The sequence below is a fragment of the Pomacea canaliculata genome, linkage group LG14 (assembly GCF_003073045.1).
Source record: "Pomacea canaliculata isolate SZHN2017 linkage group LG14, ASM307304v1, whole genome shotgun sequence".
NCBI lineage: Eukaryota > Metazoa > Mollusca > Gastropoda > Architaenioglossa > Ampullariidae > Pomacea > Pomacea canaliculata.
This window is the reverse complement of record NC_037603.1, coordinates 15,289,940-15,314,350: the sequence shown is the minus strand read 5'-3', so window position 1 is coordinate 15,314,350 and position 24,411 is coordinate 15,289,940. Positions and strand designations below refer to the sequence as shown.

The window sequence follows — 24,411 nt, the reverse complement described above, 5'->3', positions numbered from 1 at the left end:
AAAACAAAACAAAAACAACAAAAAAAACAAAAAAAAAAACAAAGTACAAAGTAGGACACAAAAGCAATAAAAATAAAAATAAAATAAATAAATAAATAAATAAATAAAAATAAAAAAATAAAAAATAAAAAAATCTTACAAGTAAAATGTCATAGAAGTGTAGATGAGAGCGAGTGTTCAGACAAGAAGTTGATGGCTGCAAGGACTGGAGACCACCAAGAGGCCAGCAGCCGCCATGGCCGCCAGAAGTGCACTCAAGGCAGCAGCTACCCGCAGGAAGATTTAACAAGGTTAGTGAGTGCCCGATGGTGTTGGCGGGTACTAACTAGCCGGACCTACCCCGAATCACAGACAATTTACCGGCATAACTCGCCATCTTGCAACCTGAGCACGTGAGCTCGTAAAAGCTGTCGTTACTATGACAACGCTTTCTTCGCATGCAAAGGTTCTGGACCATCAAACGGTCGTCGACTTCTTTCGGCGTCTGTTGGCAAACACCAAGAGCTTTCTAACAGTTAGTAGCTAATGGATCATTAAATTTCCGTTATTAATTATATTCTATAACACATGCAATCTTCTCTTGCGTCTCATTATTTTATTTATTTGACAGATTGTGAAATAGGATGTCCACTTTTATTCTTTCATATAAACCGAGCTCATGAACTTCTACGGAAATCCCATCCCATGCCTTTCGTTAGCACGACATTTTTATGGCAAGCAATCGCCGCTTTTTCCGAAAATAGCTTCTCTCTGAAAGCCACCGCCAGGACAATGCCCTTTCTGCTCGAAAAACTAAAAGCAAAAATGAATACAAAAAGGGAGAAAAATATCTGCTTTGGAATCACTGCATCCAATACTCAACGAGCATTGCCCACGCGTCATCTGTCACCCTTCTGACTGATCGCAATTTTCTCACCTCATTTAGGGGAAAGCTCTGAAAAGGGAAACAATCGAGGTGGCATGGAACCACACTTTTCACCACTCTTGCCGTGCCAAGGAAATAAATGGACTGGCTGAACAAAAAAAAAAAAAAAAAAAAAAAGCTGAACGCAGGAGAATCTCGTCTCCCAGAGAGAAGGACAAGAACAGTCCATGCTGATCTCACCCTCAATAAAGCCCGATATAGAAAAAGAGAGTGCCAGTGTCTTCAGATCTTCTTAGCTAAGTGTAACTGTCCACATTCTTCTTAACTGAGTGTAACTGTCCTCAATCTTCTCAACAAGATAACTATCCTCGAGTCTGCTCGACGAGGTGAAGTTGTCCTCACATCTTCTCGCTCACTCTTTGTCACCAGCATCCACTTTAAAACAGTTAACCAACACCCACTAAAGCAGACATGACAAGAAAGGAAGCATAATTTCTTTAGATCTTTCTGCAAATGTTAGTTTTTCGAGAATAATAGAAAATTCATTCCTAAAATTTGGGGAATGTTATCTCAATGGGTATTCAAGCAAAAATATTCGAAAGTGTTGGGCTTGTGGACACAAGAATCTCTCTCTCTGTTCCTCGCTGTATCTAGGTAAAGAACTTAGTCGAAATGAAAGGAGAAGATGAAGAATGTGTGAAGGAGGATTTCATGTGGAATCTGACAGGAACTCCAAAATGCGATCGATGTGAGGTCCACAGTCTTCTGAAGACTGCGCTGTCTTGGCTCCCGTTGTCCAAAGACTTGCTGCTTGTCTCTTCCCCGCCCTGTCTTATTCTTCTTTGAATTCATTGTAGCTGTTATGGTGGTGGTGTGGTAGTGGCGGTGGAGGGGGTGGTGGTGATGGTGGTGTGGTGGAGGAGGGGCTGGCGGTGATGGTGGTCTCGTTGCTGAATGCCGCATGGCAAAGGGCAATCAACTATGCATTCAGCCGTCGCCATGACAAATGAATGTCGGTGCTAAAGGTCATGCATATTCCCTTTAACACCAGTCCCAAGCTGTAGGCTTTCCTCTGTCACTCCCTTTTGTGTGATGGGCAGGAACAATAAGGTCTGATCACTCCAGGCCGTGTGTCCAGAGGCAGCTCTTACAACACTCTCACCAATAACCCAAACTGTTTAGGGAAAACAAAAACCGATGAAAATCTCAGCGATAGTATAGTAACATCTTTTAAACACATTTATTTTTGCAAGTTCCAGAGTAGTAAAAGTTCTTTCCTCAAATAATCAGCAGGTCATCATGGCTTGTCGTGACGATTGTCAAGGTTCAGGGTTCTTTTTTTGTCCCTCATCTTTTCCGCTGGTATTTCCATCCCAGAAGGGATTTGCCAGAGATGAAGTTTCATTGTGGATCTGCTTTCATCTGACATGCTACATGCTAGAATGTAAAAGGAACGATTGAGTGGTGGAGAGGAGAAGGGGAGATTTTTCTGGTCCCTACAGCACAGGAACCTGGATGTTAAGTTCTCGGGAGGGCAGCGGACAATGGTCCTAATGCTTGGCGTGCACCGGTATTTAACGGGGGACTTGAGAAGGATTTTCTTCACCAAAGGCTCTTGATCTATCTTCAGCGCGCGGCTGATTGCCTGAACATGCACATAGGATTGTCACCCGGCCAGGGAAAAGCCCAGTAGACAATGATGTGATAGAAAAAAAGGAGGAGAGAGAGAGTCAGAAACAGAGATCATGCTCATTCCAGGCCCACTGCCACAGGATATCTTACATTATAATAAAATATTTACAAGGACCAAAATTTCTAAACGAGAGAATGACTGTAGTTCAAAATATTACAAGATTACAAATTTTAGATAAAGGATTTGAACCCTGAGACTTGAATTATTTGGCTTTTCCTGAGTAAAGACCAAGATGGCGTTACTCCAATGGACATCTCGCTACTATATGTCCATGTGTGCTATAAATATCAATGTAAAAAATATAGTTTTTGAATTCATCATCAAAAACTAAAAAACAAAAACAAAAACCAAAAAAATACAAAAAACAAACACAAAAAACCAAAACAAAAAACAAGAAAAAAACCCAAACCAAAACAAAACAAAACAAACAAAAAGCCAAACAAACAAAAAAAAGCAAAACAAAAAAATAATTAAAAAAAACCAAACAAATAAGCAAAAGACAAAAAACAACACAAAACAAAAAAAAAAAAAAAAAAAAAAAAAAAACCGCACACGAACGCGCTGAAACACAACTAGAGGGGTTAGGGAATACGGACAAGAGAGAGAGAAAAAAAATCGTCATTGTAATTTTCCTAAAATAATTTTAACATCCTTAGATGACCAGCTCATCTCATATCATCGCCTCTCTGTCGTCTGTTCCTCACACGTCTTTGATTCTCCAGGCAGCTGCGAATGTCAAGAAATTGCCAGTGTCACAAAAATGGCCGAGTCAGCAATCTCCGGTGACAACCGTCCTTCTCTCGCGCGGTTGCCCGGGCAACGATTCCTGCTGACCAGCTTTACAGCTGGCTGGTCTGAAAGTACAGGCTTCTGCGGAAATAATCGTCCAGGTTCCAACCGCCTCCATTGCCCTCCGCCTCCTCCACTCACTCACTCCTCTTCCCGAATTCCTCCGCAAGACGTCTTGGTCGCCATTTGTCGGTGGTGACGTGGCCGCGGTCGTAATGTACACGTGTCAGTGTCACTGCCACGCTGATGACGTCCAGCCAACGGGTTCAGAGACAAAGATCGAAGCTGCTGAATATTCATGACGCACTGCCTCGTGCATTTGCCTTGCAGCCCTCGTGGCTCGACTGTTTTTCTCTCGTCTGCCTTCAGCATCTCTCTCTGCCGGCCTGCACTCTGTTTCTTAGCAACAAGTTCTCATCCTCGCGTGTTTGCGAGATGTACTCGGAGATCATTCCTCAAACGGAATACAAGGACAAGAAGGTTGTTTTTTTCTAGGCTGGATGGTCAGGGTAGGGGTTGGTTAAGGTAAATAAAAACTTTACACGTGGATCAGTACGACAAGACAATGTCCTCCATATTGTTTATTGTCCGCCATGATGACAGTCAGACAACAATGGTCTCTGAAATTTGTGAAATCATTCTTTGGTTGTCATATTGTATATTCTTCTGTTTGTTTTAGAGGTCCCTTGTAGAATATATTTGTCTTCTCAGGCCTGGACGGTGCTTTGACTTGAGTACTGTTGCCTGCTGGGTAGTGAGCTACTCTACTCGCACTCTACTCACTTCCGTTCTAAAATCAGATTTGAAACCTTTGGTAGCGCTCGATATTTTTTCTCTGCTTTTTGATAAATCGAAATCCTTGCCTGTGTCTTTGTTAAGCTTCAACATTGAAGGAATTTAAATTAGGTTTTCGCAACACGTCACTTCCGCCGATGGCTTTCAAAATTGACAGATTTTCCTTTTTATCTCTCTTAACTCTGTATGCTTTGTCTTAATGTTTTGTTCTTATTTTTCTACTCACCCATTGCACTGGCCTTTTTTAACTCATACTTGATCTTTGTCAATGCATCTCGCTTAGGGATTTCACTGTAGAGGACAAGAGTAGACAAATAATCTATTATTGATTCTATCTCTCTCTCTCTCTTACTTTCACACACACACACAGACCACAACCTAGACTAGTATGAACGCCATTATAAATTATTTACTCTGAACATTACCAGCTGGAGTATGTTCTCCTTGTGTACCAGTTTTTAAAAGAAAAGTTGCATCATCAGAAGACGAAGTTCAAACTTTGGGAGGATGAAGGAGGTATTCTATACAGGTCAACCGATTTATTGGGCAAGTATGCCTCGACACTCCAACAGACCATTAGAAAGAAATGAGTTTCTTTTTTTTTTGAAGGTGAAACTATAAATTGCAATCACGTGACATGCTTACACATCCGGTCATTCCGCAAACGGCGACAAAGTACATCGACCGGTCATGTTCAGCCAGGAAGGACACAGTCAGGTTCAAAGTACCGGAAACGGCGCAAAACATGGAAATTAAGTTCAAGTTTTAGAAAAAAAAGTCTCATCGGACAGGTAGCATGCCAATGATTGCAGGTGTCCAAGAAGTGGTATTAAAATGTTCTGAGAAACTAGGCGATGATTCTGGACCTGATCACCTCGGTCGTCTGTCATTACGAAGGTTGTGTTCATCAACCACAACTTGTTTGTAACTTCACCTGGAACTGGCACCATGATGCAGATGACTGATGATCGTTTTTATGCACAGGTGGGTAAAGCATGAATGTAATCATGTTTATTCGCAGTTTTTTTTTTTAAATTTGCCGGAGCATCTTGAGGTGTCGCTTAGAGAGGTCCATTATCATATCAAATTTTAGAGGAAAATGCCAAGAAAATGTAGGGAGGCTGTCATAGTCATAACCTGCTCTCAAGGTTTGTCAACTCTGCAAATCTCACCTGCATGGTACAGAAATTGTCATTGTCATATGTAAGACCATTGAAGAGGATGGACAGGATCCACAAGGTGGAACTTCCACCAATAATATATATTCCAATGTTTTTATTTTAATATTTGTCCATGGTTCTTTTTTTTTTGGCCTGCTGAGGTTCTCGACGAAGACAAAAAAAAAAAGAGGTTGTCATGGCAAGCGATGTATTGTCAATGACCCGCATTTGTTTCCTCCTCCTTTCTTTTTGCCTGTCTGTCTTTTCATCATCTATCTGTCTCTGTCTCTCTATCTTCTTCCCTTCCTCTCTTTGCCTATCTGACATGTCAAGAACACAGGAATAAAAAAAAAAGTTTTCTTGGAGATCGATTTTGTGCTTCCGGCAAACAAAAGATGCTTGACTCCAGATAATGGACTTGCCAGTGTCTGGAATCGCACGCTGGAACTAACATCCCAGCCGGCCAGCAGGCACATGATCAAACACTTTTTCCCTAAAGACTAAGTGTGCCCTTCGGGTCTGTGGATGGGGCGCCCTGTCTGCTGGCCAAGTCAGCCTGTTTACATTACTCTCACCTCCATCACGACAACCACGGGGGTGCAGGCTGCACACCAGAGCGCGAGGATCGCGTCGGACACGTGACCAGGCCGCTCTACTCGCGGCGGGAGCGACTCCGTTGCATGCTGCCAGACGAGGGGTAATTCGCATGCAAGGGCTCGCTCCATGTACGTCATATTTCGCGGCCTCACCGCTACGTGATTACGTTCTTACGTGAGGGTCGGGGGTCGGGCGAAATCTCAAGGATGAAAAAAAAAAAATAAATAAATAAATTGCCAAAAAATCAGGGAAGAGGAAATATCGTAAAGCTGTACTGATGTGTCAGACCATCAACACTTTCTGAGGAAAATTATTCCTACTGGAGAAACCGGTTGAAGAAGGGACTTTCTTGGAATCACATAAGAACTTTGCCTATTTGAAATAAATTAGGACTAGGGTGATTAGTAATTAGTAAGTGATTGAGAGAAAAAGAAAGAGAGAAGAAAGTACATTTTTTAAGAAGGTTCCTGTCTATAATTAAAATGTCAAGTGGAAAGATTGTAATCTTTGGCGCAAAGAAATAGATGAATAAACACATTATAATTATTTCTACTAACAGATAGAATTAAATTTCACATTTAAAAAATAATTACAACACATTTATTATCAATAATTAGTTACAGTTCTATTGAGCAATAGACCACGCACGAGCGACATCTTTCAAAGAACATGTTGAAGTAGACCATGGTAGACTACCGGAATGATTCAGTGACATTTAACATTTTCCTAAACTATCTAAACCTAATCTCTCGTGAAATAAACCAAGCCAGTGTAAGTTTAACACAAAGGAGGATCTTTATTACCGTTAAAATATCCCCTTGGGCACGATCTTTAACAGGAAAAAAACCAATTCTTTACTGCGAATGTCTGTAATGACAGGCCGCCCAACACAGAAAATCACAAACTCATCATCGGACAATTCTCAGTAAGGCGGTCCTCTCCTCTATAATTGTAGGATGTCATATAATCAATGCTCTTCACACAGACCAAGATTTTTAAAAAAAATCCTCTTTTCTCTCTGATGGACAAACAATACGAAATCAATTTAGTTATTTATATATTGAGGGTTGTGTCAAAGGGTAAAATAAACAGAAGAGTAGAGGCAGAGGTGAGAAAGTGGGACTTAGAGGGATTTTTAATGTCCGATGCCATCTGACCGTGCACGAAAGACGATGTCTTTAGGAGAACTAGATGATGGCAATTAAATCAGCCAATGAAAAACGGTTTGTCAAGCACGAGCAGTCTTGCGCAATACGTAACCGGAGTCGAAAGTCGATCTTGTTATCGAGCAAGTGGTGAGATGATGAGACCTTTCTGTATGTGTGGGTGGGCTTGTGGGTGGGCATGTGGGTGAGTGGATTTGTGGGTGGGTGGGCTTGTGGATGGGCTTGTGGATGGGTTTGTGGATTTGTGGGTGGGTGGGCATTTGGGTGGGTTGGCATGTGAGTGGGTGTGTGTGTGGGTGGGACAGAGAGAGGGACATAGCTCGTTGAAAGCCATTGACTTTTTGTAATGGAGAATGCCGCTCTACTCTGCTTGCCTTTGAACTGTGTGACTCGATTGACTTGCCTCCATTATAATTTTGTGTTAAATGCCAGGACCTTTCCGTAATGAGAGACCTTTGTGTGAGGCGAGTTGGAAGTCGGCCCCCATGCACGCCAACACGTCCTCACATGAATGTGGACAGGGGCCCAACTGGACACCAGCACGCTCTCGCACACTCTCCCAGTCAGGCAACCCTTGAACGAGATTTCATTTTCTAAAGCGCCATTCTACCTCAGTAGCTCCAACTTCAAAGCAAAACATATTTCGTCTTTTCTTCCTTCTTGTTTCGAGTTTTTATTCACGAATTCAAACAAATATTTGTTTTTGAATTGCAGCTTGCAAAAGGCTAACGTGATCATAACTGAAATTAAACATTCAATCGTTGTAGTATCAATCACACATTTTAAAGCCAGTCTTTATAATTTAATTTCCGATAACCAGACAGGTTTTTGTTCTTCCTTATTCAGGAACAATTTTCATGATTTTAGCTTTGGAATTTTAATTTTTTTTCTTAGTTCCATAGCGTGAGACAACACATGCACATAGTGATATAGTCACAGAGAGGGACTGAGGAAGATATGCATCCCTGTTGAAGGAGCCTTGAACTCATCTTTCCCAGAACTCAGCTAAGCTTAAAACCTTTGGGCATTCACCGAGAAGTAATGAGATTAAAATGCTTCCTAAAAAAATAAATAAATGGCAAACATTCTGTTTAGAAAATGGCTAACTTCAGGTTTTTTTTAATCGAGTTAATATAAGCGGCATTATTTAATTTTTTTAAAATGTGGAGTCAGCAAAAGATTGGTTTTTATAAAATATTTTCCAGACAAAAAAAGCAGCAACAAAAAATAGCTAGAATCAAAAGCCTTTTTTAATTTTTAAAGGGCTTATTATTTTCCATTTATTCCAAAATGCACAAATACATTTAAACATAAAATACACAAGGTTTAACAACAACAACAAAAAAAATAGCTACAAAACATGTGAATTAACATCTCTTTCATTTAAAGAAAGAATTTAACCTGAAACCCAAGTAGAGTTATTTTTGTCTATAACAGAAAATGGACAGGAATTAAAAAAGAAACCACGAGTCTGTTGCTGCAGCGGAACTTTTTTTAAGCTCATGCGAGCTGATGGAACAATATTAAAACAAAAACGAGGCTCGCTGATGTCTGTCACGTGCAGCATTTGCTTCCTCAAAGAAAAAAGACAACTGCAATTGCAACTTTGTCTTGAGTAATAGATGCTGACTAAAATTTCAAATTCCAAAGAAATGGCTTAGTGGCCTTCACGTGTAGGCGGTACAAGGAGGCTGCCATACTGTTGTTTAGTGACGTCATGGAAACCATCGTGTACATCCGGGCACTCCTCCATTTTGTCTCCTAAGTGCGGTCGGTTAAGCACTGGCATTATGGGTCTGGAATAGTGCCATACAGTGCCGAGTGTGACAAAGATGAGGTGGTCCAAGCCCAGAGGACAAGTGTCACAGAGAATATCTTAGTCAAATAGTTTTTGTGTCACGATGTGGGGTCAGAGTGTTTATGTCACGATATGGGGTCAGAGTGTTTCTCTTATGTCACGAAATGGGATCAGTATGTTTTTCCCTTCACCTTCATGTTCCTTTACTATTATCTTCCTTCCTTTTTTTTACCTCTTTAGCTTACAACCATTATCTTCCTTACCTTCCTTCAAGTTTCTAATACATCCACCTTTTCTTTGCTTGCATGTCTGCCTACCTGTCTTTTCTGTCGGCGAACAAAATACTGACTGTTCTCCCTTAAAACTCATTTTACACCGACTGTGACATATGAGATCCACCTGTCCTCTTCATGCATGCATTACTCTTTTGTCCATTTGTAATAAATTATTTTTCATGCTTTAATTACTGTTTATGGTGTATTTAATCTGTGTTACATATTATATTTACTTTGCATTTACATATGTTTCTACTATACCAACATATTTATTGTTCATACCTGCGTATTAATGTTTGTACTATATTTACACATCTATGTTTATTTTGTATTTACATATTAATATTTTATGTTTTAATTATGTTGTAGCTGCCTTGTGCGACTGAAGCTGAGGTGATAAAGATCATATTGAAATGCAAACACACCCTCGACACTGCGATGGTAAATATATATATATATTAAAATGATGTTGCTGCTAAAACGTAGGTAACCTGTACACAAACAAATACACTCCTGTGGACATCGTTCTACAGACCTGTTTAGCAGACTTTGTAGCGAGTAGCTGTGTTTTGGTGTATTTACTTCTGCACCACTAGCAACAAATTGAAGACTAGGGTCTACCCTCCCATCTGTGTCCCCCAATGGAGAAAATAAAAGAGATCCGCGCGAGTCAAATTCTGGAAAGGATCCTGTGACAGGGGAAGACAAATCCACTATCCAAGAAGAGTTGTTTGGAGCTTCTCGCCACATTTCTCAAAGCTTTAGACTTTTATATATATATTCCTCTGTTTTTCCATCTGTCTATCCATATCCTATCCTTGCTTATTTGCGAAAGCTTTCTGGTTTATCAATCGTGTGGAAAGGTGACTAAACTCAGACAAGTACACAATTCTCTGTATGTAATAACAGTCTTACAAAGCTGTGTAGGCAAGATAGGAGAAAGTTCATTTTCGAGGTTGTTATTGAAGAAGGATATATTGTAAACGAAGCACAGCTTGATAGTGATGAAACGATTGCCGGATTTTGCATAAAGAACTACACAGCTTCGCCGTAGGGAATTCCACTAATCTCATTTTCTTCCTAGATTTTTTTTATTGCATTTGTCCTCTCGTCGATCATTCTTAACATTTACTTTGTCTTGATTAAATTAGATTCTGGAAGTTTCGAAGGCATGTTCGACTTTGGACCAGAAGGTCACGGATTCAAAACTCGGTCAGGTCGATGACTGCAAAACTTTCCTTCAGCCAAACACGAGTATGTGTGTCAGCAAGAGGGGGTGAGTTTTTACAGGGAGAACCGTTATCAGGGGACACCGGATAGAAAGACATCAGGCAGTGGGATCTTCATCTTTTACCCAAAACTTTCATACACTCCAACGATAGACACACACGTACGGACGGACGGACACACACACAGGGATACATATACATGCTCTTTCGCATACCAACCAACACACTAACGCATAGACAAACACGCAAACACACAAGAAGACTTCAAGACTGGTATTTCATCTCTTAATCAGTCGCGCTTCTACCAGTCACACACAAGGCGGTTGCTGTCCACAAGAATCTTCTGATCCTCCATCAACCTGATCCTGGCTAAAAAGTACAAACAGCTGTCTGATCCCTCCTGTAGCTGGCTGCTCCTTCCTCCCCTTCCCGTCCCCTCCCTGCATCCCCCGGCTGACAAAACGTCTCAGTAACGGTTGGCACATTGTAATGCACACGGCACTAGCCTCGCACCACAGTGACGTCAGCAGTGCCGAGGGACCGGCGCCGCTCTTGTCCGCAATTAGATTTCTTCTCTTCTTGCCGCCTCCGAGACAGGGAGGCAAAAGACGAGCCCAAGATGCTTTATGGCCTCCAAATCCAATCGAGTTCAATATAAAATTCCGGTTCTGTCCATGGGCGAAATCCAATGCCGGGATGTCAAGCAGAAATATTCGTTGGTAGCGTGCTGGGCCTCCCCACCCTCCATTCCCTCTTTCCAGTAACAGGGAATTGGGGATTCCCCACTCTCTCTACCTCCCTCACTCTTTCACATTTCTCTATCCTCCCCTTTCTAGCTCTCTCACTCTTTGATCCCCTTAATACGAGTTGTAACCTCAGTAAACGTGGTTCTCTCCCTTACCTATCTCTTTCTCTCTCTCACCCACACACACATCACTCACACGCTCCTTCCCTCCATTATGTAAGCCTGTTATTGATTGTTCTGCTCATTCTTCATAACGCTCTTGTCTTCCCCGACCATCTTTTTTTTGTCTCGTTTGCTGCTTTGTGGTGTTTGTGAAGCAGGTGATTTTTTTGTGTAAAATCAGTTTTCTTTCCGACGACCCGACAGGCAAGTTGCGTCCAAGATCGATGCTAAGTAAATTTAAATTAGTAAGCGCCAGAGAAAGAGAGGAGAAAAGATGACAGGATAGTCTCCAAGGGTTAGCGCCCCTCGCAGCAGAAAGAGGGCGCTGTCTACATAACTATGTTACTATTGGGAAACGAGTTCGAAAGGGATGCTCCTCCCCTTCCAACAAGAATTTTGAAAGAGAATTGAAAATGTAGTCTTGTTTTTTTTATTTTATTTTAATTTTTATTTTTTGACAAACCTTTGGCATGTAAATGAACTATTTTTAGAACACTGCATCAAGTAATGTCTGTCACAGATGCTGTGCTGAAATAATTATTTTGAGATAGTTAAAAATATGATGATTGTTTCCAGCTTCTTGAATGTGAAAGGTTAAACAAACATTCATTATGGAAGAATAATTCAGACTGTTTACTAGATAATGCCTTACAATACCAAAAACAAAAAACAAAAAACAAAAAACAAAAAACAAAACAAACCAAACAAACAAACAAACAAAAAAACAAAAAAAAGTAATTTCCCTTTTTCCTTCCATTCACTGTTATTATCGAAAGATCGAAATTTTATTCAGATATATGTCGTTAGCGGGATTGGTGTATACTTAGAGATAGCTAAGAGCATGGTAATTTTTCCAGTCTTGTAGAATTTGCTAAATGTGGAATGTTATATACAACATACATTAAGGAGGAATTTCTCTTTTTTTCTTTCCTCGCTCATTCACTGTTATTATCGAATGATCGAAAGACATTCAGTTCCCCGCGATCGGTGAGGGAAGAAATATTGGCAAGAGAGACTCTGGAGACTTGGGCGGATAACTCCTGTGTGGTAATTACGTGAAGATGGATAGGCTGCGTGTAATGGAAGGATAACTCTCGTGGGATTAGTTTCAAGTGCAAGGTCGAAATATTGTCATGTGCATCACATTAAATATTATTTTTTCTGGAGTATCACACCTTCAGATACAATGTACTTGTATTTACAATTACTATATATAATATAATGGTGGTGGTGGTGGAGGTGGAGGTGGGTGGTGGTGGTGGTGGTGTGTGTTTTCATGTCGGTGCCTTTGATGTATACCCTCAGAAAATGTTCCCTCGTGCTGTCTCCATGTAAAGCGTTTAGAGCCCGGGTGGTGATGGGAAGAGCCTCTGTATACAAATGCTGTTATTATTGTTATCGATGTCATTAAAGCTGTGTCCGTGTCTTCTGAGCTGTTATTGTCCTGCACTATCCAGAATTTATGTCAGGGCTGATGGGACAAGGCGCCTGAGTCCTACTCAGCCAGGCGACAATTAGTTTTAGGGAGAAAAGTTCAGAAGATGTTCGTTGTACTCGCTGGTCTTCCTCTCTCTGTCCTTTTTATTGCCGCATCACTCGGTGTGATGGTGAAGATCATAGTTCTGGATTTATATCTTGCTTCTGACAAACATTTTTTAATCTCTGTATAAGATTGAACTAGCTCGGATAGACTCGCTAATATCTGACAGTAGACATTACCAACAATCAGTTTCCGTTTGACCATCTGCTTCACAATCCAGTGGTGGTCCTCTGTTAGTTGTCCTTAGTCACCCACGACATTTTTAAAACCATAAATCCCGATCTCTTTACAGTTCACTTGAACATATGCAGTATAAAAATCACTTTTAAACCTTGCAGAACCAAAAAAGTGAAGATTTAATTTCTTCTCATCCTTCGTTCCTCAACATCCATGAAAAACGAGTTCGTTTGGAGTATACGCGAGTTCGAAACCAGCCTTTCCCATCCAAGTGTACATTAATGAACAGTTCATTTACAGTGATTGTCTGGCACCCGAAGTTTGTTTTAAAATAAGTGGGAATAATTCTGTCTCCACTCACTCACCACACCATTTGTCTAATGCACACAGCTTGTTAAGCATTGAGAGATGTGTGTTGGCATCCAGAATATTCCGAGGACAGAAGAAAGCCTCTGCAAGACTCGCGAAGGTTAAAGGGAAAACATCAAAGCATCTTGGTTGTTTAAACACCTCTCCACCTACCTGCTTCCTTTTTCCTTCTGGCTGACCCTTGAAGTTGTTCAAACACAACACGGAGGTCGACTGATCTTTAACATTTGTTGATCAAATGCTTCTCCAAATCAAACCCTAACCATACTTCGCCATTTTCCCTCATGGGGGACAACAGCAATCATCGTTACTTGGTTTATCGACGAGCGCACGTGAGCTGAATGTTTGAAGAGAACATTACAGGGAAAAGAAATAAAAAGACGAAAATCGATGTTTTTCTCGTATTAAAGAATTGGTTAAGTATTTAAAGAACTGATTATTAAACTAATAGAAGACGAGCGAGAAGAACAAGGGAAGAGAGACAGAAAGACAGAGAGAATCAATCAAAAATCTTTTTTTTTCTTTTAGTATTCCATTGTATCGTCTTTGTTGTTCACGTGATCGCATGAAAATCATCTTTTGAACCGAGGAAAAATTCTTGGGAATGAGAGAAAAGAAACTGGCAGGTTATGGAGCAACCAGCCACGCAGATATCCAATCAGAAAAAAAGAAACGAGAAAGATAGAGAGGATGGTCACAGATGGGGAGAAAGGGACAGAGAGAGCTGTGAAGATGCAAAGAAGGATGTGTTGCGACAACCAATATTAAAGCAAGACGAGGTTGTCTACATGAAGGGGGTTGCCTACCTTGAAACTCCTTCCTGGCGGCGCTGACGTTAGTGACGATGTTGGCAATGTGGCCGAGGAAGGTGGCGAAGAGGACGAGAGCGAAGATGAGTTCGAAGATGACGAACAGATACTCCCCGATCGTCCTGGGCACAGGCGGCGTGCCGATCGTCGTCAAGGTGATGAGGCTCCAGTGCAGCGCGTGAAGGTACTTCAGCGCCACGCTGCCCTCCTCCTTGGGGAACCGCCATTTCTCCTGCAAACGGTCCAGGCGCAAGGCCACGATGTAGTACAGGCAGGCGTTCCAGTGGAACAGCGCTATGACGTAATGCATCAGCGTGGTGGCCCGGATGACGTTGGGGTAGTTGGTGTGGCGCTCGGTGCGGTCCAGGAAGGCCCAGAAGCGGTACACCTTGACCAAACGAAAGCCACGTAGGATGGAGCAGAATCCGATGGACAGGTACAGGAAGTCCAGCGGCAGCAGGCACAGACAGTCGATGTAAAATGTCGTGGTGTTGGTGTAGTGGATCCGCAGCTTCACCGGGTCCGTCTGCAGCACCCCGTCCTCCAGGTACCCGGTGCGAAAGTGGAAGGCGATGTCCAGAACGTAGAGTAGGTCGGCGGTGTAATCCAGCGTGAACCAGACCGCTATGTTCTCCGCACTGATCTCCTGGAAGGCGTAGCGGTAGATGATGACCCAGAAGTTGTAGAGGAAGGCCACGCTGACAACAGACGACCACCAGTAGCACAGACGACCGGACGGATCGAAGACGAACGTCCAGTTGCAGCCTTCGTGTTCCGAGGACACTGTGGTGGCCGTCTCTATGCGGTCCCCCCGGATGCTCTTCCGCTTTCCAAATTTCTCCTCGATGTCCTTCCGGCGTTGCCGCCGTTGAACCCGGTTGATGTTGATGTTCGCCTCACTGAGTCTGGGCTTCTTCAGCAGAGAGCCCTGCGCTATTGAGAAGCGCTTGCGGTTCTTGACGCGATCCAGCTTGTTGCTGAAGACCTCCAGCAGGCTTTGCCGGGACTGAGACTTGGACCGCTGCTCGACAACCTTGTTGGAATAGATAGGCGAGGACAGCGAGATCTTGTCCGCGGAACTCAACCGCTCTCCGATCAGCTTTGTGCGGTCAGAGACCCCTGGGAAGAGGTCCAACCCCGGCAGGTGACGGGGTCCGTTCGCGGTGGGGGTCTGACTGCTGGAACAGGCTCCAAACGCCACAGTCGAGGGTCCTGCGGAGGTCGATTCAGAACTAGCACTAGTGGCTCTGTTTCCCGCTAAGTCGTTCCCTACTTTTGTTGAATCCTCCTTCTCGATCGGTTCTCGCTTCCCTACACCACAAACAGACGCAACAACCCCTTCCGAGTGCAAAGGTCGGGATTCCGTCAGCTCGAAATCGACTCCTGGTACTTGACCCTGAGCAGCGACAAGAGATTCCTGTCGTAAGCGACTGTCGCTGGCACCATCGAAATCCTCGATGTAGTCCTCAAAGCCGTCCCCGGCGACCGCTCGGTTGGCTATGCCCACGCGGTATCCTGCAGCACGTCGTCTACTGCCGCTGCCGCTACTTCCGCTGCTGCTGCAGCTTCCTCCACTTCCACCGCCGCCTGCTGCGACGACAGAAAAGTTGCTGGATGGCGCTGGCACCCGCCCTGGTCCCCCCTCCTGCAGGCCGCCGCCTCCACCACCATCGTCGGCAGGAGAGAGGATGGAGATGGCGTCGTGTTCGTCTTCTTCGTCTTCCTCTTCCGGGGCCGGCAGGTCAAGGTCGGTCCGCTCAGACTTGGCGCACGGCGTGTAGCGCACGGTTACTCCACCGTCGTTCGTTCGCCGCCGTGTGAGGACTCCAGACATGGTAGTCGGCGTCGACCGCGAGGATGTTGTTGCCACGGGGATGGAGCCGCCACCCAGCCATGCAGCCGTCAGGTAGAGAGCGCGAACACAGGTAAAGGTAGAGTGTGGTGGTGTAAGTGATGACTGGAAGAGCAAAGTCATCATCATCATCATTATCATCATCATCATCATCATCATCATCATCATCATCACACACGTCACGTGACAGAGAAGCAAAGAAAATCAGAAATAGCTTATTGCAGATCGTGTGCCTGCTGCTACCTGATGCCTTCAACTGATTTCAATTTTAAACTTAAAACTTTTGGGAAACGGACTCCATGAACATAAGACTTCCGGTCGTCATCATCTTACAGATCGAGGCTCAGATACTCTGGGTACAAGACCCACCCACTGGTCTGCACGTGACTTCGCCATTACCACGGAGATTTCAAAGGACACGTGACTTACTCTTTGATGTGCAGGAATCAATAGCTGCTCCTGTCTTAGTCTCTCAAATTATGTTTTGAGTTGATGAGAATAGTTACTACAAGTAAGGTGCTTTTATTTTTTTGTCCTTCCTTTCTATGGATCTTTCTATATCTATGTGTGTGTTACTTAATTATTCATTAGCAGCTCACTTCACAAATGATTGTTTTAGTCGTCCTCTAAATGTGAACCTCCTCCATTCATTATAGGAATGTACAAACATAGATATCACAGCAGTAACAGCTACTTGTCCAGTATCATAGACAGAAGAAATTAAATTAAAATAAAAATGCTGGTTTAATATAAAATAAGCAGAAAAAAACTGCGAAAAGTTAGTCGAAATAAAAATTAGGCCATGAGAGATGCACTAACATGCAATAAAATATTTACAATCTTGGAAAAAACAAAATTTGGGACAAAGTAGAAGTATGAACATTATCTACAGGATGAAAAAGAATCCGGTAGAGAGAAAAAAAGGAGAAGAAACAAAAGAAAAATGTGATTACGAGAAAAGGAAATGAAAGAACGAGAAACAGAAAAATAGTGGAGACGGAAGTAGACAAAGAAATTCGAAGACAGAAAAGGAAAGGAGGGGGGACCCTTACGTACCATCGGTAACAGACAGACAGACAGACAGACAGACAGACAGACAGACAGACAGACAGATCCATAAGAGAAAATAACACATCCTTCGCTCAGTATATTGAAAGAAGGAGGGACAGAGGGGTCATGGAGGGCAGTGTGGTGGTCGCGTGTCTCACAAAGCTCTGCCCGTATCTAGTGAATCATGTTCAAACCTTGTTTACCTCGCCCTGAGCTCATTAAAAAGTGATGGAGAGTAAATGAGCACAGCCTCGCGCTGACATTAAAAAGTAATGAAACTTTGTGTACAGTAATCTGCCTCAGACATGGGGAGGGGGACTGTTGAACCTGCTTCAATTGGTCAGCTGACCTCGTGTATGACATTAGGTCAAGTTTTACATATAATTGTCATCTTTGTACAGCGCCATCAGGCTTTTATGTAGTCACGTGACCTGTCTTCCTGGCCAGGAAATAACGGGATAAGAATTGTTTTCTTTTATATTTTATTAATGCACGTACATCTTTTTCTTTCACAGAAACTCTCTCTCTTTCTCTCTTTGACACACACCGACGACAGACACGCTTGCCAATCTTATCAAGCCCTCGTCTTTCTGATGAGACAAATAAAGTGTCAGCTTCTTTTCATCGACTGCTCTACTGGACCCCCGTACATGTAATTGTTCTTTTTTTTTCTTTAAAAGGAAGAACAAGAAGATGTATTCTGAGATAAGTGCTTGTATTACATCATCGCGAAGCAGAAGATAAAAGGGGGGGCGTTATCGCTCTCGCAAAGTAAGGGCGCCCTTCTCCATCATCGTGCGCATGCGCATAAACAGCAGATAGCAGCCTCCCCCTCCCCGATGTCCCCTGGCGAGATGTGGCCATTCCTGCATCTCCAGGCTGCAGACACCAGCAAAGACGTGTACAGACGGCGAGTGGACACTCCCACCCTGCGCGGCCAGTTGACTAGTAGCCGGGTGGCGGGACTCCGTCACATCACAGACGAGGGTCTGTGCCGAGGGGTCGGACCCCCCGCGAGTGCTTTGAACAAGGTCATCGATTATGGCAAAGTTTGCAGACATCTGGTCAAAATAAGCTTCTTGAAATAAAAAGCAGCTGGCAAGCAAACTCGGCGGCCGTTGCAGACAAACACGGGCATTGAGTTAAAGTGCCGCTAGTGAACCTTTAAGTGGAGTAGTTAACCTCTTAAGTGGAGCTGACCTGTTCCAGATTCTCACAGACAAACTGAAGATAATTCACACATTGTGGGTTTCTGTTTGTATAGCATAAAAATAATAAACAAGATTTAAATAAGTCATGTTTTAGTTGTTGTTGCACAATGACCAGTGCAGTACGAAGTGAACAGTTCCTGCGGGTTACCGGAAGTGTAAAGGTGAACCAGGGGACACGATTTTAAATTGTAGATATAGACATCCTTTCTATTTTGCCTTAAATCAATCTAGAAAAAGCAAAAAAATTTATGAAATAAGTTAAGATTATACATTCAGGAATGAACACATTTTTTCATGTAATAAACAATTCCTTTGCTGCCAAAAATAAAAAATGTTAATGTTGCTCCAAAACTGTAGACAAAAAAAAAGGACGTATGTTTTAATTACTGTATTTATTATCTCTAATTTAAGATAGTATGTGGAGCTATTTACTAATGTCATACTTTGTTTTATAGCTAACTTTATCTAATTCAATGCTGCTAACAAACAAACAAAAATTAACAATGTCTCCCTTTACACATTCACTAGATGATTGTGTACAGCGAATAATAATCAAAATAATAAAATTATCACCATCATGAAACAGTTACACGTATATGCACACATGTCCATTGTACTATCCACTTAAATCAGCTAAAAATGGACAGAAAGACCGCCGCACGAGGTGCATGCTACGAGCGCGTGCGCATTTTCTGTCGTCCACTGCTTCCATTCTTCCTGCGCCGTGAGCTGCAGTTTCTCCGGGAAAACACGAAAAATCAATTACACAGCAGTGTGTGGACAACGAGTGATTACACCCGGACTATGATAACTTGCCGCGCACCTGATGTCAGTCGCCTAGTTAACCAGCATCCGTAACACTGGCCGCCGCTTGGTGGCGCTGCCAGCTGACGAGGGATGTTGAAACAGGTTGTGTGAGATCGACTGCTTTGGAAGTCTGTGTTTGCGTGTGTGTGTGTGCGTGTGTATTTGTGTGTGTGTGTGCGTGTGTGTGTGTGTGTGAGTGCGCTGTACGTCATCAGCAAACAAAGCTCTGTAAGCGCACATGGCCCTTTAAGCAGAAGCGTCATGCAAGGAAGAAACAGCGTGTCTGAAACAAGATTCGAACTCAGGAGAACTGAACTCCATCGATCTTCCATGTTTTGTAGACCATTGCATCACCCAACAAGCTTTTCGAATGTTAATCCAACGCAAATAATAATTATTAGAACAAATGTGAAATTTATACAGAGCAGAATCAATCGCGCACGGCGAACGCTCGACACACAAACACCAGGCAGGTGTGTAGCACGTGAATGAACTGAAAGAACGGAAGCAATGAGAGGAAGAACAAAAGACAGAGAAGACATAGGTTAGAAAAAGTGACGACACAGAGGTGGCAGAAAGTGACGTTACAGAGGTAACAGTGACGTCGAAGTGACGTTTACATAAGTTAATATGAAGTCACACGTGTTGGTGATGTCACCAACCGTTTCCTAGCGACGCTCACGGCACATACAGACTCTGCCAAGTCTAGACTGGTGCCAGAGAAACCCAGCGACAGCTACAAACCTTTTTTTTTTTTCGAAAGACTTCGACCGACATTTCCATCAGTAATACGCAATACCCACGGGGTAGGGGGATGCCTCTCATCGATTAGGCGTATCCTCCACGGACACGAGCAAGATCCGACCTGATGTTTACAGCTTAGGGTGGAAATGTGACTTCCGGCAACCCTGTTTGAGGGGGGCTGAGCTAGGTTGCTTGCTTCAACCCCTTTGTTAATTTTGTGGATACGAGTTTTTGCCTTGTGGCGATTTCGCTCTGTGCGGGGTGGGTAGGTGGAAGGGTGGATGGGAAAGTGGAAAGTATAGGAGGGGGATCGGAAGATGAGCAATGGCTGTGTACGATGAAGAAGAAAGTGGTGACTGTTGGGGATGATAAAGAAGCATGTCATCATGTCATCATCAGCCACAGTGTAAAGTAATCACAGATCATAACCAGCCAGACTGTAAAGGAAATCGTGTAAACACCAGCCATTGTGTGTAAAGTCCATCACCACAACTCCAACAACAATGTAAAGTACACCATATCATCACACCTTCCATGTCATACTGTGCATTACGTCATTGCCGACATCTATATTTAGCTCTCCACTTCCTGGACGGTGTCTGTGTTACAAGCTGTCTTCAAGAGGCCGACTTCCCTCTCCAGACAGTCTTTGTGAAATTCCAGGATCAGGAGACAGGTCTATGCCACAAGAAAATTACTTTGATCGCAGATTATGTGTGGTTATGGCTACACAAAACGATATTAAAGAGTGGAAGCAATATGTCGCCACTAGTCCACTGTTCCACACGACACAACCACGTGACTAATTTAGGAGATGCAGGAATGTGGACCCACAGGCTGTGGATAGGTGTTCATTTAAAATGAACTTTTGTAAAACGATTAATTACCTACAGACCAGGTCAGCTCCATGGAGCATCATCATGAAGCCGACCTCTCCATCCTCGTAATGTAGACAGTAATGTTTACCTGGAGACTGTAGTAACAGTTACCTGAGCAAACGACACCAATCACCGACTGGGGCTCGCGCAGGTGAGAAACTTAACCCAGTGCCTGATCACGTGACAACGCGACGTACAGCTCACGTAACCCTGTCCACGCACTCTCCCCGGTAGTTGGACGGATGGACGGTCACGCCTGTGTCCCAATGACACTCGTCACGTGCTGGCGTAATGTCCGGTCGACGTGGCACACTGGCGACTGTTGTTGGATCAGCTGCTGCCCACGGGCGTCAAAACACTCGGACGACTTTGTCCAGAATAATGTGAGAGGACGGGAGATAGATACACAAAATTAATAAAAATATTTAATAGAGGAAATCATACAAACATATTGTATGTCATGTATATTTTATGGAGTGTAAGCGTAATTAAGACTAAAGACACGAACGAAAAGGAAGAAGGGAGAGAAAGGGAGAAAAAAAAACCGTAGAAAGTTTGAGCTTTAAAAAAAAACCATAATGATGGCCTCAGTATTTCTTTTTATAATTTAAAGGGAATTCAATCGTCCTGTAGCAGGTGCTGCTTGTTTGTCTGTCAGGTAACTGGTTTTAATAATTTAATGAAGAATGTTTGTACATGTTAAAAGTAAGTTAACCAATGGGATGCCAGAAATTCTTTGCAAACTTCCTTCAAGCGTAATCACGATGTTCATATCCCGCTGAATCCGCAAAAATATACTAATTTTGTCTCTCACTTTTTTTCTTTCTTTCTATTCTCATTTCATCACTTTTATCTACATTACGAAAGCATCATACACAGTTAGCGCATTAACACTTTTTTACGGTTAATTTCTTCTTTTTTTTAAACCTCGTGACATGCGCGCGCATTCCCGAGCACTCTTCCTGTGCGTCGCCTGCCCGCTTCTTATCTCTGTCCGGCGAGCACAGCTGCTCCTGTCGCCGCAATATTATCGCCAAGCCAGTCAACATTATCGCCAACCCTGTCAACATTGCATCGCCGTGAATTTATGAGAATCTGACATCGACGTGGCCTCACAGCCAACCTCCTACAACCGACGGTCTTCGCCGAGACTGTTAGAAACTGCTGATGAAACACTTTCTCTCCCCATCCCCATTTTTTTGGAAAAAAAAATCCCCAATTATTTCCGTTTCTTTACCTTCATCAGAATGTATACTATTGCTGATTATTGCTATAACATCCCATAATACATTTTTAACAGTCTCTCTCTCTCTCTCGATTGTCCGTATACATGACCAGAAGTAGAATGGCCATTCTTGAAACCAATGGACACACAAATCACATGCAAATGTCTATGCAAATTTCTGTTACTATTCTGGTCTCAGAGAGCGTCAACAGGTCGAGTTATGACCTCTTCCTGCTGACCTCTGACGACCTGCTTGGAGCGGAAGACACGTGACACATGGCTCTCAGCCTCTGACCGTCGCCCTTGTCCGTCGTGTGACTCCTATTGTCATCGCTCAGACAAATTAAAAAGGCATGAGGTCAGGTCACGTGACCAGGCCACTCATCAGACGACGGTAAGTTAATGGCGTCCCGTAAGTGGCATCCAATGTGACTTATTATTTATTTTATTGTTTAAGTTCTTGAGGATACAAACTCGAAAATGACAATCAAAATCGTACATCCGTTTAATATCTCTCCTGCTACCAAAGGAAGAGCAAAATTAAATATTATGTAGCTGCCATCCTGATTCTATCACAACTCGTATGAGCTACAAACACCAGAATCTGGAAGTTTCCAGACCCTAAACAGCCAATCAGCGCGCGCTACCTTGTCCTTAACAAAGTCTTGCATCAGTGATGGTGGACAATGGCCCACTAATAGAAGTGGTATGATGGGAAAGAAGAGAATAATAGTCGTAATGTGAGAGCGGCGGCACACAGGGTGACGGGGTTGTGTTTCTGACAGAAAATAATAAATTAGTAATCAAACCACTAATGATGAGAGTATGAACTTTGTCAGATGTTGGTTGGGGTAGGTGGTGGGGTAGATGGTCGAAGTCTTCATGGACAATGGCGACTACCAGTGTCCTCCTCCTGAACTGGCACCGGCACCACTGTGAATGAAAGGAGAAGGAAGTTCCAGTTTTTATTTCCTCTCCCCTTTTTTCTTCCTCTCGCTCTTTTCTCTTCTTCTCTTTCCATCCCTCTTTTTGGGTCATGAGGTTGGTGTTCATTCCTCTGTCTGCGGAGCCTTATTATCCTCCCCTATCAGCTGTCCTACTACTCTCGCCTCTGGTGAAGCCACATCTCTGCCTCCTGTATCATGTTTCTCTATGGTTTCTTGAACACTGGTCCCTTCACTCACCTTTTTTCGCTTTGTAATTTAGGCAGTGATGAGATCCCGTCCTTTCTTCTAGCAGAGGCAGGTTATTATTATTTTTTTTTTTTGGTCCATCCTTCACTTTGGTTTGCTTGGTTGCTAATCAAACCTTTTTTTTCCTTCGTTCGTCCTTCAAAATGCCCGTGTTTAAGTTTTGTTGTTTTCTAGACTATATCCTATTCTACAACACAACTAGCATTACTTGAAAAATGTTTCTGATTTCTCTGTGATCTCATTCTTCAACACTTTCATTAGAATATACTAATTGTAGATATTTCTTCTAACAAATCGTTGTTATGTGTTTATACACCATGTCGTCTTTTATTATCATCAAATATTTTACTTACATTTAAGTATTTGTTGTAATAATAATAATAATAATAATAATAATAATAATAATAATAATAATATAAAAAGAAGCATACACCCACAGTCTGAGAAATACTGAACTTAGCTCTCTGAAAGCAATTCTCTAAAGAAAACAACAAAACATGTCCACAGAATTCTCTCCCCGGAGACAGTTACCGTTCATTATAGTGTTTTCATTATCTCGCGAGTTCAAATAAAGGTGACGCGCCAGAGAGAAAAAAGAACAAACAAACTGTTACGAAATTGAGTATTTTTAGTTTGACGAGGCCTTGGCGGAAGTGGCGATGTCAAGGCCAGGGCGTACTGCGTCTTAATTTTTTTAATATTTTTTTTTATTTTGCATTTTTAGCATTTTTGAAGGGAGCTATAAAAAGCTGGGGTAGACCTAGGTGGTCGGTATTCGATTTTTCTGAGTTGTTAGTAGTACTCTGTGTGAGTTGGAAGTAGTACTCTGTGTGAGTTGAAAATAAGAGGATAAGTAGCCTGTGTGTCAGTCCGCTGATTATGTGGTTATAACGTTGAGTTGTTGAACATTGAAATAATACTGAGAAATATTACAGTGTGAGCCGCTGTATACGTGTTCTATCTTCTGTTCAACGGATGACTGAAGTGACTTTGTACAGGAAAGTGTGACACCGCAGATTTTCAGATCTTTAAACGAGCCAAGTTACCGCTACGGACGTAACATCTGGGGGCCTGTCCGGGGATCTGCACCGTCATCGTTTCCGTACAAAGAAGCTGCTGTAGAAAGGACAAGAGAACTGTGAGTGAATCTTTTTGAGTTGAGTGTACAGCCATGGAAGTTACGAAGGAGCTAGTGAAGTTAGGCAAAGAATTAGGCCTGGAGAGAGAAGAGTTAAAAGTGTTTGTAAAACAGATGGAGAGAGAACAAAGAGAGAGGGAGAGA

At 42.7% G+C, this 24,411-nt stretch overlaps 1 protein-coding gene across 1 annotated transcript in view; it reads right to left on the bottom strand.

Moving 5' to 3' along the window:
- The window catches only part of LOC112555167 (potassium/sodium hyperpolarization-activated cyclic nucleotide-gated channel 1-like), a 101,699-nt gene that overhangs the window by 55,653 nt on the left and 21,635 nt on the right, over window positions 1-24,411 (bottom strand). The window contains 1 exon segment of the mRNA XM_025223421.1: window positions 14,167-16,126. Coding sequence (XP_025079206.1) covers window positions 14,167-16,003 — 1,837 coding nt within the window. The 5' untranslated portion in view covers window positions 16,004-16,126.